General features: G+C 62.1%; 1 protein-coding gene across 1 annotated transcript; it reads right to left on the bottom strand.

Moving 5' to 3' along the window:
* Window positions 1–854: 854 nt before the first annotated feature.
* RABGGTA (Rab geranylgeranyltransferase subunit alpha) lies at window positions 855–16,646 on the bottom strand. Its single transcript, XM_065414549.1, has 17 exons — window positions 16,588–16,646; window positions 16,122–16,189; window positions 15,632–15,757; window positions 14,510–14,634; window positions 13,921–14,108; window positions 12,892–13,089; window positions 12,144–12,227; window positions 4,174–4,266; window positions 4,012–4,103; window positions 3,674–3,779; window positions 3,551–3,602; window positions 2,887–2,975; window positions 2,265–2,353; window positions 2,051–2,167; window positions 1,528–1,641; window positions 1,224–1,311; window positions 855–1,031 (listed from the first exon to the last, which is right to left on the bottom strand). The coding sequence occupies exons 2-17, from the start codon at window positions 16,122–16,124 to the stop codon at window positions 883–885; spliced, it is 1,713 nt and encodes a 570-aa protein (XP_065270621.1). The 5' UTR covers window positions 16,125–16,189; window positions 16,588–16,646; the 3' UTR covers window positions 855–882.
* Between the last annotated feature and the right edge of the window lie 930 nt (window positions 16,647–17,576).

Below are 17,576 nucleotides of genomic sequence, written 5' to 3'. Positions count from 1 at the left end.
TGGCTCAGGGGGGCAGAGAATTGGACACGGGGCCTCCCCCGCCACCTCTGCCGGTGCCCCTCACTCCCCCCACACAGCCCCCGTTAGCCCAGCCCTGCTGGTGCCCCTCACAGCCCCCTGCCAGCCCAACCTGGGGCTCCCCACCTGCCCTGCCCAGTCAGGAATTTGGGAGGAGGCTGTGAAGTGTCTCCCACTTGAACCTGGCTCCCCGCCCGGGGTTCCTGGCACCGTGGGGCTGGGGAGCGGGGGGGGAGGAGCCCCGGGTGGGGCTGGCCGGGTGCTGCCCCATATCACTCAAGGCCTGATGTGCCAAGAAACGCCCGGGATGTCGTAACCCCTGCGATGGCTCCAGTTGCGTGTCGGGGTGTCACCGTTCCCATGAAGAGCGTGAAGCAACTGCGGGCGAGCGGCGGATGTCACGGCTTCCGCTGGGGTGCAGCAGCCCAACGGAGCAACGAGTGCGAGGAATTCGGTGTAACAGGCGGGGCCCTGCCCCAGAGAGGGGTGATGTCAGAGTAAATTCCTTCTGCCCAGGGAGCAGGCCAGCAGCCTGGGGGGCCCGCAGGTCGGGAGTGAGAGGCAGCGGCAGGGTGTGGGGGGAGCAGGGCTGGACTAGCAGGGGCTGTGGGTTGGAGGGGCTCCGGTAGAGCGGGTGGGCTGGACTAGCAGGGGCTGTGGGTCGGGAGTGAGGGGCACCAGCAGGGGCTGTGGGTCGGGAGGGGCACCGGCAGAGCTGGAGGGGGGAGCAAAGGGGGGCTGCGGGTCAGGAGGGGCACCCAATGACTCAGTTCACACCAGGACATTTTTAACCTTTTATTTCCCGGGTCCAATAAATTATTGGCGGGCAGGGGAGAACGGGCAGGGCCAGCCGCTCCCGGCCAATCAGGCGAGGGCGATCTCCACGCGGGGCAGCAGCACGGCCAGCTCTGATTGGGCATCAGGGAGGTCACCCAGGGGGTTCCCCCGCAGGGCCAGGAGGCGGAGCTTGGGGAAGGAGGCCAAAGGTCGCAGGTCAGAAGGTCGCTGGATGCCTGGGGGTGGGGGAGGAGCAGCAGAGTCAAGGAGGGTGCAATGGCTAGAGGGGCCCCAACCCCCCAGAGCTCCCCCCATCCCAGCCCTCCTCTGCCCCTCCTCCACCCCCTCTCCTTTCTCCCCTCCCCCACTGCCCTTCCCCCGCCGCCCGTGAGGGGCTCCCTGCCCCATGCGGGGGGGCTGGAGGATACGGTTGCTGCAGGCTGAGAGCTCCTCCAGGCGGGGGAGGGGGGGCAGCCCCTCGAGGGTCTCGATCTGGTTCCCATCCAGCTCCAGCACCTGGGGACACAGAGAATCAGTGACACGCCCCCTCTTCCCCCCCCGGCCACCTGGGTCCCTCTACCTGCTCCCGGGCGGTGTGGGGGGGGCCTAGCGTTGAGACCAGGGGAGGGGGGCTGGGGCCCTCTCCGCTCCAGGGGTGGGGCTAGTGGTTAGACCGGGGGAGGAGTTGGGCGCCCGGACGCCTGGGTCCCTCCCCTCTCTGGGGTCTCTCACCTCGAGGCAGCGCAGCATGGCCAGGGCGGGAGGGAGGCGGCGCAGCCGGTTCCCGGCCAGGTTCAGGTGGGTGACGAGCGGCAGCTGCTCCAGGTGGCAGAGGACGGTCAGGCCCTGGGGGGCAGAGAGAGCTGGAGGGAGGGGGTCTCTGCTCCTCAGCCCCACCCACCTACTTGGCCCCGACCTCTATTCCTCCACCTCGTCTGGCTTTTCATCAGCTCTACCCCTGCTGTCCCCTCCTGCACATTCAGCCTCCTGGCTCCGCCCCCTGCCTTTCTGGCCCCACCCTGTTCTCTTAGCTCCACTCCTGTCCCCTGCTCCACCTCCTGCCTCCCCTCTTGTATTAGCCACGCCCTTTGCCCCTTCTAGTCCCGCCCACTTCCCATTTGGCCTCACTCATTAGTGCTCACCCCTCCATCAATCCTCTAGCTCCACCCCCCCGCCTCTCCCTGTTCTCAGCTCCGCCCACTAGTCCCCTCTTGCCCCTGCGCTTTGTTCTCCCGGCCCTGCCCCCGGCCCGTACCCGGCAGGACAGGTCCACCACCCTGGCCTCGGCGTACTCCATCCTCAGGATGCTGTTCTCCACGAGGAATCTGCTGCGCAGGTCGTCCAGATAGGCGGAGCGCATGGGGTCAGCGGCCTGGGGGGGCAGAGAGATGGCGGGGTGGGGGGCTGGGAAGTGCAGCTCCGAGCCCCCCTCCCCCAAAGATCCCCTTTCCCCTCCCCCCGCCCCTCACCTTCAGGGTGTCGAAGTAGCTGAGGGTCTCGCGTTCGTACACCAGGGGGTCCAGGGCCCGCATGAGGAGGATGATGGTGAGGAGACACCCTGCGGAGACAGAGAGAACCCAGGAGTCCTGGCACCCAGTCCCCCTGCTCTAACCACCAGACCCGACTCCCCTCCCAGAGCCGGGATAGAACCCAGGAGTCCTGGCACCCAGTCCCCCTGCTCTAACCACTAGACCCTGCTCCCCTCCCAGAGCCAGGATAGAACCCAGGAGTCCTGGCACCCAGCTCCCCCCCCGCTCTAACCACTAGACCCTGCTCCCCTCCCAGAGCCAGGATAGAACCCAGGAGTCCTGGCACCCAGCTCCCCCCCCGCTCTAACCACTAGACCCTGCTCCCCTCCCAGAGCCGGGATAGAACCCAGGAGTCCTGGCACCCAGTCCTCCTGCTCTAACCACCAGACCCGGCTCCCCTCCCAGAGCCGGGATAGAACCCAGGAGTCCTGGCACCCAGTCCCCCTGCTCTAACCACTAGACCCTGCTCCCCTCCCAGAGCCAGGATAGAACCCAGGAGTCCTGGCGCCCAGCTCCCCCCCTGCTCTAACCACTAGAACCCAGGCGTCCGGTAGGTACCTACACTTGTTCTGCGGCTCCAGGGCCTGCAGCTCCTTACAGGACTCCAGTTCCGACTGCAGCACAGTCGACTTCTCCACGGAGAGCTCGCACCTGGGTGGGAGGGGGGAGGTTAGGGGGCCAGCCAGCACTTGAGATGGGTGGGGCTGGGGCCCATCCTGGGGGGGGGGGCGCTGCGCTGCACTCAAATGGGGGAGGAGGAGCTAGCTCTGACTACAGACCGTGTGTGTGTGTGTGTGTGTGTGTGTGTGTGTCTGTGTGTGTGTGTGTGTGTGTGTCTGTGTGTGTGTGTGTGTGTGTGTTTTACTAAAGATACTCAAGGGATGGGGGCTAGTGTGAAACATGCACTTAAAGGGGGCGTGGCAACCCCAGGGGGAGGAGCCTATCCACCCACACACAATCAGGAGGTGTGGTTTATCTGAGAGGCGGTGCTAGTCTCGAATGGAAAGGGACAGAGCTGCTCTTTAGGGGTGGAGCCTGTCTGGAACACACTGGGGGGCGGGGCTACTTGGACAGACTGGAGGCAGGGCCATTCTGAGGGGGCGGGGCCTGTCTAGAACATGCACACTAGGAAAAGGGACTACTCTGCGAGGGGTGGAGCTTCTGGGGGAGTAGGCAGGACTTCCCTCAGGGGCAGATGACCCAGGGTGGGGGGCGGGGTCTCCTACCTGAACACCTGCTCCTCGGTGACGGAGTCCCGGCACCAGCCATCGCTGCAGCCTGTGGGGGCAGAGGCAGAGCGTCAGGGGTGGGGGGGGGTGGATTTTCGGGGGTGGGAGGTGCCTGGTTACCTTTGAAGAGGACACACTCCTTCTGGGACTCCCCACCCGCCCAGTGCACCCGGAAGGTGTGCTGGGGCCAGTGCTCGTTGAGGGCCGAGGCCGGCAGGTCACACAGCTGGGGTAGGGGTGGGTCAAGGAAAAAGGTTCTAGCCAGTAGACCTCACTCCCCTCCCAAAGAACCCAAGAGTCTGGGCTCCCAGCCCCCCCTGCTCTAACCCACTGGACCCCTCTCCCCTTCCGGAGAACCCAGGAGTCCTGGCTCCCAGCGCGCCCCCCCCCCCCATTCTAACCACTAGACTCCACTCTCCTCCCCGAGTGGGCGAGAACCCAGGCGTCTGGGAGGATACCCACATGAGGCCAGGGCGGTTTTTCCCGTTGGGTGTGTGCCAATTCACCGCCAGGGGGGCCTCGTCTGCGAAGAGCAGCAGGTCACAGGATCCTGGCATCACCTGCCGGAGGAGACGCTTGTGAGCCCCGGGTTAGCACTGCCTCCCTCCACCCCGGCTCGCGGGTACTCACCACCACAGGCTGGGAGAAAGCCACCGCCAGCGAGGAGTCCTCTCGGCTCACGTAGACACACAGGATAGTCGGCTCCGGCTCGGCTACGGGGAGAGAAGGGGGGTCAGTGTCATGGGACCAAGTCCTGGAGTAACATTTCTCAGTGCTGTGCAGTACTCAGGTACCTTCAGGGTATGCTTGGCGGGGGAGGGGGGAATCCCCATGCATCACGTGGTATCACTGGATCATGTCCTGGAGTAACATTACTCAGTGCTTGAGTAGCAGCAGTACTCGGGTGCTGTCTGGGGGAGACGGCTCTATGCTTTGCATAGGACTCTAGTACCACTGGCCAATACCCTGCAGTAACGTTACTGAGAACTTGAGTATCCTCCATGCTATATGGGCAGCGGGCACTGTTAGGGTATGCTCAGGGGAGATCTCAAAGACTCGTATAATGCTCCAGTATCATTGCACAATGCCCTGGAGTAACTCAGCGTTACAACGTCACCAGTGCTATAGGGTTACTCGGGTACCATCATGGTATACTTTGGGGGAGGAATCTGCATGCATCACACAGCACTTGGGTCAAACGGACAACAGTGACGTTGCTCGCCAGTACTAAACAGTACTTGGGTACCATCAGGAGACATTGCCATGGATCAAGCAGTACTTGAGTACCACTAGAGGAAACCCTGGAGCAATATTACTCGGCACTTGAGTAAAGCCAGTACCACACAGTACTCAGATAACATCAAGGGGCTGTTTTGAGGAAGCAGCCCAGCCGTACCAAGCAGTATTCAAATACATCGCAGCGAACACTCACCTATACTCTAGGGCAATACAACATAGTACTCAGGTATCTCATTGAACTCTGGGGACATAGCAGATTTCATACAATACTTGTGTAATAGCTGCATTATCCCCCAGGCTGGTATTACTGCTCTGCACGAAGTACTGGGGTATCAATGCAGTATACCAGCCCTGGACTGTGTAGTAACACTCTACTATAGAAAAAGAACAGGAGGACTTGTGGCACCTTAGAGACTAACAAATTTATTTGAGCATAAGCTTTCGTGGGCTACAGCCCACTTCTTCGGATGCATCTGATGAAGTGGGCTGTAGCCCACGAAAGCTTATGCTCAAATAAATTTGTTAGTCTCTAAGGTGCCACAAGTCCTCCTGTTCTTTTTGCGGATACAGACTAACACGGTTGCTACTCTGAAACTCTACTATACAGTAACTCCTCGCTTAACGCTGTAGTTCTGTTCTTGAAAAATGTGATTTTAAGCAAAAAGATGTTAAGCGAATCCAATTTCCCCATAAGAATGAATGTAAATTGGGGGGGTTAGGTTCCAGGGACATTTTTTTTGCTAGACAAGACTATATTTTTTATATATATATATATATATATACACACACACACACACACACACACACACAGTATAAGTGTTAAACAAACAATTGAATGCTGTACACAGCAGTGCTGATTGTGAAGCTTGGTTGAGGTGGTGGAGTCAGAGGGTGGGATATTTCCCAGGGAATGCCTTGCTGCTAAATGATGAACTAGCACGCGGCTGAGCCCTCAAGGGTTAACACGTTGTTGTTAATGTGGCCTCACCCTCTACAGGGCAGCAGGGATGGAGGGAGGGGAGACAGCATGGCAGACAGAGACACACCCTCTGTGTGAGAGAGAGAGAGAGAGACGTGCATTGCCCCTTTAAGTATGCTGACCCAGTGGTGAGCTGGAGCCGGTTCACACTGGTTCGCAAGAACCAGTTGCTAAATTTAGAAACTGGTGTAGAACCGGTTCCTAAAGGGGCGGGTGGGTGGGCAAACTCCAGCCCGCGGGACCATCCTGTCTGGCCCACCTGAGCTCCCAGCTGGGGAGGCTGAGGCTCTCACGCTCCCCCCCCGCTTCGCAGAGCTGCCGGAGCCCTGGGGAAGCGGCGGGGCTCCCGCGGCTATTTAAAGGGCCGGGGCGGCAGAGGAAACTGGAGCCCCCCGCTACCCCAGGGCTCCGGCGGCTATTTAAAGGGCCGGGGCAGTAGAAGCAGGGGGAGCAACGAACTTTTTAAGCCCCCAGAGCCCCGCAGCCCTACCCCAGGGCTCCAGCAGTGGGGCTCTGGGGGCAATTTAAAGGGCCTGAGGCTCCAGCCCCTGCTGGGAGCCCCAGGCCCTTTAAATTGCCCCCTGGGGAAGCCGGGCCACCCCGGTACGGCGCACCGGCTCTTGCCGGTATGCAGTATGGGGGCGTACCAGCTTACTTTCACCTCTGGGTAAGGGGGTGGGGCTGCAAGCTCCAGCGGCTGCGCGGCATCCTTACACAGCAGCATGGTAAGGGGGCTGGGAGGAGGGGTTGGATAAGGGGTAGGGAGCGGTTGGAGGTTCTGGGGGGGGGGCAGTCAGGGGACTGGGAACGGGGGGGTTGGGTAGGCGTGCGAGTTCCGGGGGTCTGTCAGAGTGGTGGTGGATGGGGTTGGGGCAGTCAGGGGACAGGGAGCAGGGCGAGTTGGGTAGGGGGTGGGGTCCTAGGGGCCATTTAGGGTGGGGGGATCTTGGGAGGGGGTGGTCAGGGGACAAGGAGGGGGGGGTTGATGGGTTGCGGATTCTGAGGGGGGCAGTCGGGGGCAGGACGTGGGTTGGGGTCGGATGGGTGGGTGGCGGGGGGGGGAGACAGGCACGTGGAACACACTGGGGGGCGGGGCTACTTGGACAGACTGGAAGCGGGGCCATTCTGAGGGGGCGGGGCCTGTCTAGAACATGCACACAAGGGAAAGGGGCTACTCTACGAGGGGTGCAGAGTTCCCTAAGCACCGGTTCCCTAACGGGTCTTGGGCAGCACTTTGGTGGCAGGTCCTTCACTCACTCCGGGTGAAGTACCTGCCGCCGAAAACCTGGAGCAAGTGAAGACACCCCCCCCGCCGCCGAAGTGCCGCCGAGGACCCGGTAGGGAACCGGTTCTTAGGATTTTGGGAGCTCATCACTGCACTGACCCCACTCTAAGTACATTGCCTTTTTAAGTAGATCAGCAAGTTCAAACAGCAGCTGCTGCCAGCAAGCCCCCCTCGCCCCCCCGCTCTGTGGAGCTGGGTACAGGAGTGGGGGGCAGGGGGGACACCCTGACATTGGCAACCCTCCCCCCCCCCCCCCCCCCCCGGCACAGCAAGCAGGAGGCTCCCGGGAGCAGCTCCCAGGCAGAGGGCAGGAGCAGCACAGGGCAGTGGGGGGAGGGACAGTTGAACTGCTGGCGACTGATAGCCTGCTGGGTGGCTGCCGCACAGGGAACTTAGGGGAGCTAATGGGGGGGCTGCCAGCCCACTCTGGTTCCAAGCCCCCACCAGCTCACTCCAACGGCTGCTCTTCCTGCAAGCAGTGGACAAAGCAGGCGGCTGCCAAACAGCGTTAGAAGGGAGCATTGCACAACTTTAAACAAGCACGTTCCCTAATTGATCAGCAACAGAACAACGAAATGACGTTAACCGGGACGACTTTACGCGAGGAGTTACTGTACTTGGATCCCACTGGACTATACGCCAGGGAGGGGGTCTCCCAAGTACTCAGGTACCATGGGACAATTCTCCCTCATTAAGCAGTACTTGGGTATCAGTGGTCTACCCTTCACAAGGATATTTCCTTACCCCAGACAATACTTGGCTATTAGCCGATTGTAACCCAGTATTACAAACTACTTGAGTACTGCTGTACTATACCCCCGGGTGGTATTACTCAAATGCACCCAGTACCTGGGTAACAATAGGAGATGTATACCCCAGCACAGTATACTCAGGTACCATCCTGGGTACAGCGGTGGGCAAACTACAGCCCACGGGCTGGATCCGGCCCCTCAGGGCTTTGGATCCGACCTGCGGGATTGCCCCCTGTGGCGCCATGGGCCCAGCGCCGCTCTCAGAAGAGGCCGGCACATGTCCCTGCGGCCCTCAGGCGGGGGGGGGGGGGGGAGGGGGGGCAGAGGGCTCCGTGCGTTGCCCTTGCCTCCAGGCACCGCCCCCTGCAACTCCCATTGGCTGGAAACGGGGAACTGCGGCCAATGGGAGCTTTGGCTTCCTGGAGCAGTGCGGCGCCGCTGCCACCCCGGAGCTGCTTTAGGTAAATGCCGCTGGGCTGGAGCCCGAACCCCTCCTGCACCCCAACCCCCTGCCCTGAGCCCCCTCGTACAGCCCGCACCCCTCCTGCACCCCAACCCCCTGCCCTGAGCCCCCTCGTACAGCTCGCACCCCTCCTGCACCCCAACCCCCTGCCCTGAGCCCCCTCGTACAGCCCGCACCCCTCCTGCACCCCAACCCCCTGCCCTGAGCCCCCTCGTACAGCCCGCACCCCTCCTGCACCCCAACCCCCTGCCCTGAGCCCCCTCGTACAGCCCGCACCCCAACTCCCTGCCCTAAGCAGCCCCCTGCCTGCACTGTACACCCCTCCTGCACCCCGGCCGCCAACTCCCTGCCCTGAGCCCCCTGCCTGCACTGTACACCCCTCCTGCACCCCGGCCCCCAACTCCCTGCCCTGAGCCCCCTGCCTGCACTGTACACCCCTCCTGCACCCCTGCCCTGAGCCCCCTGCCTGCACTGTACACCCCTCCTGCACCCCTGCCCTGAGCCCCCTGCCTGCACTGTACACCCCTCCTGCACCCCGGCCCCCAACTCCCTGCCCTGAGCCCCCTGCCTGCACTGTACACCCCTCCTGCATCCCTGCCCTGAGCCCCCTGCCTGCACTGTACACCCCTCCTGCACCCCTGCCCTGAGCCCCCTCGTACAGCCCGCACCCCTCCTGCACCCCAACCCCCTGCCCTGAGCCCCCTCGTACAGCCCGCACCCCAACCCCCTGCCCTGAGCCCCCTCGTACAGCCCGCACCCCTCCTGCACCCCAACCCCCTGCCCTGAGCCCCCTCGTACAGCCCGCACCCCAACCCCCTGCCCTGAGCCCCCTCGTACAGCCCGCACCCCTCCTGCACCCCAACCCCCTGCCCTGAGCCCCCTCGTACAGCCCGCACCCCAACCCCCTGCCCTGAGCCCCCTCGTACAGCCCGCACCCCTCCTGCACCCCAACCCCCTGCCCTGAGCCCCCTCGTACAGCCCGCACCCCTCCTGCACCCCAACCCCCTGCCCTGAGCCCCCTCGTACAGCCTGCACCCCAACCCCCTGCCCTGAGCCCCCTCGTACAGCCCGCACCCCTCCTGCACCCCAACCCCCTGCCCTGAGCCCCCTCGTACAGCCCGCACCCCAACCCCCTGCCCTGAGCCCCCTCGTACAGCCCGCACCCCTCCTGCACCCCAACCCCCTGCCCTGAGCGCCCTCGTACAGCCCGCACCCCTCCTGTACCCCTGCCCTGAGCCCCCTCCTGCACTCTGCACCCCAACCCCCTGCCCTGAGCCCCCTCGTACAGCCCGCACTCCTCCTGCACCCCAACCCCCTGCCCTGAGCCCCCTCGTACAGCCCGCACCCCTCCTGCACCCCAACCCCCTGCCCTGAGCCCCCTCGTACAGCCTGCACCCCTCCTGCACCCCAACCCCCTGCCCTGAGCCCCCTCGTACAGCCCGCACCCGTCATCCACCCCAACCCCCTGCCCTGAGCCCCCTCGTACAGCCCGCACCCCTCCTGCACCCCAACCCCCTGCCCTGAGCCCCCTCGTACAGCCCGCACCCCTCCTGCACCCCAACCCCCTGCCCTGAGCCCCCTCGTACAGCCCGCACTCCTCCTGCACCCCAACCCCCTGCCCTGAGCCCCCTCGTACAGCCCGCACCCCTCCTGCACCCCAACCCCCTGCCCTGAGCCCCCTCGTACAGCCCGCACCCCTCCTGCACCCCAACCCCCTGCCCTGAGCCCCCTCGTACAGCCCGCACCCGTCATCCACCCCAACCCCCTGCCCTGAGCCCCCTCGTACAGCCCGCACCCCTCCTGCACCCCAACCCCCTGCCCTGAGCCCCCTCGTACAGCCCGCACCCCAACCCCCTGCCCTGAGACCCCTCCTACAGCCCCAGGGCCGGCTCTACGTTTTTTGCCGCCCCAAGCAAAAAAATGTTTGTCTGCCCCCCACCCCAGCCCTGGGCTCTCCCCCCGCCACCGCCCCAGCCCTGGGCTCCCCCCCCTGCACTCCCTGCTGCCCCAGCTCTGGGCTCCCTGCCTTTCCCCCCCCCCCACCCACACCCTGCTGCCCCAGCCCTGGGCTCTCCCCCCCCCCACCTGCACCCTCCTTCTGCCCCAACCCTGGGTCACTGGTAACTCGCTCCCAGGGCGGGTCGTTCAGCAGGAATTTTGGATGCGCACAGAACACAGACAGGTTTGGTTCCCATATGGTTACAGAACTGTAGTAAAGTGGAACAATTTTCAGCTTGTGTGATTGGAGAATATCTGGGTGCATATTATAAGACTGTCCTCCATAAATGAGGAAAAGTTGAGGTGCCTTTATTATTCTTTTGTTCCACTCGTTGTTTCTATGGGGAATTTGCCAATGCAATATCACTGTCTTCCTTTTAAACAAACAAAACTAAAAAAAAATGGCAAAGGCTGTTGAAAATAACCACTGGGAAGCATTTCTTGCTCAATTTTATCCTACTTTTTCTACAGCAAGTTACAGTGGATCAGTATATTTGATTTGGGAGAAATGAAGTAACAGCTGCCCGAATTGAGCTTGAGCACTCCTGAATTTTGAGGTGTTCAAATCTGCAGGGCAGGTGCTAGATTCTCTTTCTGAATATTAGCTCAATCTGGAAAGGAAGAGTCAATTTCTGCTTCCATGGCTCAGAAGTGGAAATCCTCCTACGTGCCTGGTACTGTATCTAAAGCTGCCCAGGTCCTCTAGCAGAGCCTCCCCTCCCTTACTTTTCATTTTAAATTCTAGTGGGATCCACGTACCTCCCTTGCTAGGCTTCAGATAGAGAGGGGCACTGTCCATTTAGTCCACCCACTTCCTTCTTTGGGGGCTGCAAGGTGAGGTCACACCAGTATCCCTAATCCAGTCTGGGGATGTCTTCTGAAGGGCATATCTGGGCCAAAGCCTTCTACTCCTTGGGCATACTTGTTCCCCATTCACAGTGCCACTCCGCTGTAGCAGTGAGCTCTCCACTCACAGCAAGCTGCAGCATGAGGTTTCAGCTACCATACTCCCTCCCCCTCCCTTTCCCATTGATAGCGGCCAAGGGAATGCTGGGAAATGTAGTTCTTTCCCTGCTCCAGGGCTGGCTCTATAGGCAGGAGCTAATGAAGGAACTACAGCTCCCAGGGCCCCCTGTTGGTTCTCAGCTCCCTTGCTGGATCCCTGCCGGCTGCCGCCCCTGCAAATGGGCTGCCCCAAGCACCTGCTTGCTTTGCTGGTGCCTAGAGCCGCCCCTGTACACCCCGCACCCTTCCTCTGCCCCAATCCCTTACCCTGAGCCCCTTCCTGCACACCGCACCCCCTCCCACACCCCGCACTCCCTCCCGCACCCCAACCCCCTGCCCTGGCCCTGCATACAATTTCCCCACCCAGATGTGGCCCTCGGCCCAAAAGGTTTGCCCACCCCTGGCCTAGTGGATCTCAGACAATACTCTCTCCTCGCTAAACAGTAATTGTGTATTGCTGGCCCATACCCTAAGGGATATGGCTTCCTTGCCCCATGCAGTACTCCGGTATCATGCAATCATACTGCAGGGAGAGACTTAGAGCAAAAGAATACTCAGGCACCACTGGACTATACTCCAGGGGGGCGTTATCCTCCAGCACGCAGTAATTGGCCACCACTGGTGCGTAGTCAGGGGCTGTGCCCACAGTGTGAGGTACCCCAGACTGCTATTGTTGCTCACAGTACTTGGGTACTAATGGAATATAGTCCAGAGTTGGTCTCTACAGCCAGATGGAATCGCTCAAGTACTCCGGCAGCATCAGCCAATCCTCGGCTTGCCAAAGAGCGCCTGGATATTACAGGATGAGTCCCTGCCCCCTCCAGTACTCGGGTACCGTTCTGTCACGTGGCCAGCAGGGAGGCGCCTACCTCTGCCCAGCAGCCAGCGATGGTAGAACCAGGCGCTCTGGTCGTTGGGGTCGGTGAAGAAAGCGTTTTGCACCAGCTCCAGCTCTGGCAGGGCAAGAGAAGAAAGCAAGGTGGGGGACGAGGCACGGGGCCTTTCTCCTCTAGGGGGTGCCAGCCCCGATCTGGGCCCGGGGCAGGGACTGGCTGGCTCAGGGGAGCAGGGAATGGGACACGGGGCCTGTCCTCTCTAGAGGGTGCTGGCCCTGATCTAGCCCTAGGACTCTCTCCTGGCCCTCCCCATAAGCTGTCTGAGGCACAGTCGCCCCAGGGCAGGTTCCCAGGTGCCATCCCTGTCTCTGAAGCCGGCGGCGCTCGGCTGGGGAACTCGTGCCAAGGTCACAGGGAGCCGGGCGGGGCCGGTGCCTCCTCTGGCCTGCAGAACCCGTCAGCAACGTCCCAACTGGGTCAAGCTTCCAGGAACGGCGTCTCTGCCAAGTTCAGGGCAGGGCAGAGGCTCAGGGATCTCTCCAAGCAGGTGGGGACCTTCGCCAGGAATAACTCCACCCATGGGCCGGGCCGCTGGCTGGCAAGGAACCCAGGAGTCCTGGCTCCCAGCCTGCTCACTCTACCCACTAGCGCCACTCCCAGAGCCAGGAGAGAACCCAGGAGTCCTGGCTCCCAACCCCCCAACCACTAGACTCCCCTCCCCTCCCCGAGCTGAGAGAGAACCCAGGAGTCCTGGCTCCCAGCCCTCGCCCGGCGCCCTGACCTTTGAGCAGCACGGCCTCGGTGGGGCGGCCCGGCTGCCGGGGGTCGGGGTGCAGCCGGGGCAGCAGGCGGCTGCGGTAGTGCCAGGACGAGTAGTTGGAGAAGTTGCGGGTGATGAGGCGGTCGGTGAAGTGCAGCTCGTCCGCGGCCGACACCTGGGCGCGCTGCACCACAAAGCGCCGGTAATCCCAGCAGTGAACTGCAGGAGCGCCAGAGAGTGGGGGGGTCAGAGACTGAATCCCTGCTGCCCCCCGCCCCGCCCCGCTGCCCATGGCCCCGCGCCACCCGAGCACCTGCGGGAATGCCAGGGCTTGGGGGTCACAGGTGGGGCTAGAGGTCAGAAGTCGGGGCAGCGGGATTCTGGGGGTTCAGGGTGGATCCGGGGTTAGCGGTAAAGGCAACAGGGTTTTGGGATTGATCTGGGGTCAGAGGGTATGTGGGTGGATCTGGGATCAGAGGTCAGGGAAGGGAGAGTTTGGGGCTGGATCCAGGGTTAGAGGTCAGGACAGTGAGGGTCAGAGGTGGATCTGGGGTCAGAGGCCAGGGCGGTGGGGTTCGGGGTGGATCTGGGGTCAGAGGTCTGGGGGTTTTCAGGGGTGGATCTGGGATCAAAGGCTGGAGTGGATCGGGGGTCAGGGCAGTGGGGTTTGGGGTTGATCTGGGGTCAGGACAGTAGGGTGGATCTGGGGTCAGGGCAGGGGTGGTCCGGCGATGGACCTGGGGTCAGAGGTCAGGGGTTCAGGAGGATTTGGAGTCAGAGATCTAGGTTTTTTTGGGAGGATCTGGGCTCAGAGGTGGGAGATGGACCCGGGGTCAGAGGTATGGCAGTTTCAGGGTGGACCTGGGGTCAGAAGTCAGGAGTTTGGGGGTGGACCTGGGGTCAGAGGTTGGGGGAATCCAGGATGGATCTGGGGTCAGATGTCGGGGGTATCCAGGGTCAGAGGTTTTTTTTGGGGGGGGGGGATCGGGGGTGAGGGGATTTGGTGGGGATCCAGGGTCGGGGGTCTTGGGGGTCCGGGGCCCAGCTCACAGTTGCGCTCGTCGATCTCCAGGAACTTGGCACACAGCTCCAGCTCGCGGGCCCAGTCGGGGTGGGGGACATGCTCCATCACCCAGCAGCGGTGGTGCCACGTCCCGTACGACTTGGGGTTCACCCGCAGGCAGGACTCCAGGAACGAGAGCTCCCCGCGGCACAGCGACTGCATCTCTTCCAGGGACCTGTCACGAGGGGTGGGTCAGAGCCGGGGGCTCCCCTGGGGACCTGCCACTCGGGGGGGTCAGAGCCGAGGAGCCCCCCAACCCCAACCCGACCCCCCTGGGGACCTGCCACTCGGGGGGGTCAGAGCCAGTGACCCCGCCAAACCACAGTCAATCCCATATTGACCCCAAGACTCCCCCTCTTCCAGGTTCCCTGCAACCCCCCAAACTACCCCCCGAACTACCCCCCTTCTCCCCCTCCCCTAACCTCCCCCCTCACCTCCAGGCCCCCGCTCTACCCCTCATCCTCTATACCCCCCTTCCCCAGCTCCCCCATCCCTCCCCCTCCATACCTTCCTTCCCTGCCCCTCTGGCCCTCTCCCCCTAGACTTCCCTCCCCCGCCCCTCCAGACCCCCCTCACCCCTCCGGCTCCAGGCGGAGGAGGATCTCCCGGCGGAAGTTCCAGAGGGTGGCGAAGTCGGGGTTGACCCCCAAGATCTGATTGGTCAGCTCCAGCGCCTCTTTGTCCAGCTGTCCTGTCTTCCTCTGGGGAGGGGAAAGGTCAGAGGGTCAAAGGTCATGCCACAACCCTCACCTGGAGCCACCCTATCTCGTCCAAAGGATAAAGAGGTCAGGGGTCACCATTCACATCAATGTCCCTCCCGCAGTGGGGTGAAATGTCAGAGGTCAGGGATCAAAGGGCAACTATTCTACCCACCCATGCCAACATTTGACCAACAGGCAGTGGTCAAAGGTCACCTGACCACATCTGCTTCTGATCAAGGGTCAAAGGCCATGAGCCAAAGGGCATAATGTGTCATGACCACTCACGAGCCAGAAGAAAGTCAAGGGTTAACGTTGACCCAATTCTTCAACCTCAGCTATCTCCAGTCACCCAATGGGAATACAGCAGGGTCAAAGGTCATCCTAGATACAGGTCAAAGGCCACCAAACATCCAACTGCTTCTGGCCCAGAGGGGAATGGTCAGGGGCCAAGGGTCACACACTCATCCAACCATCTCCAACTGAGGGGAGAGGTCAGAGATCAAAGGTTGCACCTTAACCACTCATGACTCGGAGGGGAAGAGCTCTGGGGTGACAAACAACATCAGTGGGCCAACGTCAAAGGTCAGAGTTATCTTCGTCTCTGGTTTGGGGGGAGTCAGGTCAAAGGTCATTCTGACCAGGAGGGATCCAGGCTAAGGGGGCACCCACTGGAAGAAAGGTCAAGGTTCAAAGGTCAGCATGCCCCCAATAGCCCATGATGGGGAAGGCCAGGGTTCAAAGATCACTGCGCAGCCAATCCACACAAGGTGTAGTGTAAAGTCAGGGGTCAAAGGTTACAGCACAGCCTGACCACGCAGAGCGAGGGAAAGGCCATGGGGTCAAAGGTCAATGTGCAGTGGCCGAGCATAAAGGTCATACTGCACCCCAGGAAGCCATGCTGACCGCAAGGGTCAGGGGTGAAAGGTCAGCAGGAAGCCCGCTCCCCCCACCTGCCCCCAGCCGGCAGGGCGCAGGGCATGCTCCCAGCCCATCTCACCTTCTCAAAGATGGCGGTCGTGGCGGCTACGTATTGACGTAGCTTCTTCTCCCGCTCCAGGCGCTTGGCCTCGGCCTGCTCCTCCGTCGTCTTTACCTTCAGACGGCCGTGCTGGGGGGGAGGAGGCTGTGTAAATGGGGAGGGGTGGTTGCTGCCCCAGGCCTTCACACCATGCTCCCCACCCAGGTGCATTATGGGATTGAGCAAGGGCAGGTGTCAGGGCCACGTGATTGCATCCACAACCCTGAATATGAAACCAGATCCCGTGGGGCAGTTCTAGGGGGCAGGGACACCCCTGGGGGGTAGCAGTAATCCCCTGCGAGGTCGCTGGGGACTGCCCCTGTATTGGGCACGGGGCCGGGAACCCAGGCATGCAGTGTGCCTGGGGTTGTGTTCAGTTATCCCAGGGTAGTAACTGGGGAGTGGGGCTCGGATCACCCCCTGAGGGGCAATGGGTGGGGGCTGGGGTAGCCGATGGGATTGCACTCACCATGGTGACTCAGCCGTGGGGGAGCCCAGAGACAAGAAATCAGGGTCCAGACTCTGAACCTACTGGATCTAAAGGAGAGGAGAGATGAGGGTTGGGGGGATCCAGCACTGAGACAGCCCCGCAGTGCCCATCCCCGACTCGGGGAACTCAGGCCCCCAGGGGCCCCAGGGCTGCGTGCACGACAAGGAACCCAGGCGTCCGGGGGCCCAGTGGGTTCACACTGCCACTCATGCCAACCCCAGATCATGCCGCCAGGTGCATTCTGGGACTGAGTCAGAGTAGCCCCTGGGCCAGGCCATTGCATGCCCCTCACCTCCTGCCCGCACCTGCCTGCTTAGCCCCGCCTTTGGGGCGCTGAACCCGGAGGCACCCCCCTTGATCCGAATTCCGAGGCCTCCCCCCGCCCAGGGCATGGAATGGTCTCTCCCGGGGAAACTGGCCGGGCTCCCAATGCGGCGATACCAACCTGCGGAGGGCCACGGGGGCCGGACGGGCTGCACCCAGAGGCCCCCAGGGGGCAATACCAAAGCGCGGACGGGAGGCAGGGGTGAGATGGAACCGCCCGGCTGGCTGCAGCGCAGGACTCCTGCGGGCAATACCAACCACCGCACACAGAGAGGGGAGAGCCTGCTAGGACTCTACCATCCCTCTCCTTCCCTGCACCGAGCATAGAGAACAGCCCGCCAAGCGGGAGAGAAAGTCCCCATTCTTAAAGGGGCTGCTTCGCTCTTAAAGGGGCAGGGTTTGAGTAAATGTTGGGGGTCGGGGGAATGTTTCAAAACTTTCATGGGATCTAGTCGGTGGGTGGGTGAAACTAGGGCCCAGGACTCCTGAGTTCTATCCCCAGTTTTGGGAGGGGAGGGGAGTCTAGTGGTTAGAGCGGGAGGGGGCTGGGAGCCAGGACTCCTGGGTTCTATCCCAGCTTGAGGGGAATGGGACTAGTGGTTAGAGCAGGGGGCTGGGAGCCAGAACTCCTGGGTTCTATGCCAGCTTGGGGAGGGGAGTGGGGCCCGGTGGGTTGGGCTCCTGGGTTCTGCTCCCCGCCCAGCCCTGTCACTCTGAGCCATGCTGAGTGTTCAGGCCGAATGCACCCTAATTGCTGCTTTCGGTGGGTGTTGGCGTCCCAGCCGGGAGGGGAATCGTGAGTCACACAAGGTCGGGAAGCCTGGCCAGTTGGCACCAGCCCAGCATTCCCCAGTATTCTCTTACACCTGGACACCTGGGTTCTTCCCTGTCTGCCCCGGGGAATGCCAACTCCCCACCCACCCACCTACTCACAGTCAGTGTTGGGCCCAGGTAGGTGCGTAGATGTGACGCATTAGCTTTGCACAGCCTGGGCAGTAAGGGCTGGGTGATGTCAGAGCCGAGTCATTGGGGGGTGCCCCCAGGGCACGGGGCATGGTTGTGGGTCCCTGCGGGGCTTGGCGCTGGAGCAGGGATCTGCCAGTCGATGTA

Source organism: Emys orbicularis, chromosome 12 (genome assembly GCF_028017835.1).
Source record: "Emys orbicularis isolate rEmyOrb1 chromosome 12, rEmyOrb1.hap1, whole genome shotgun sequence".
Taxonomy (NCBI): Eukaryota; Metazoa; Chordata; order Testudines; family Emydidae; genus Emys; species Emys orbicularis.
Note: the sequence above shows the minus strand (reverse complement) of the source record. Positions and strands in the feature narration are given on the sequence as shown.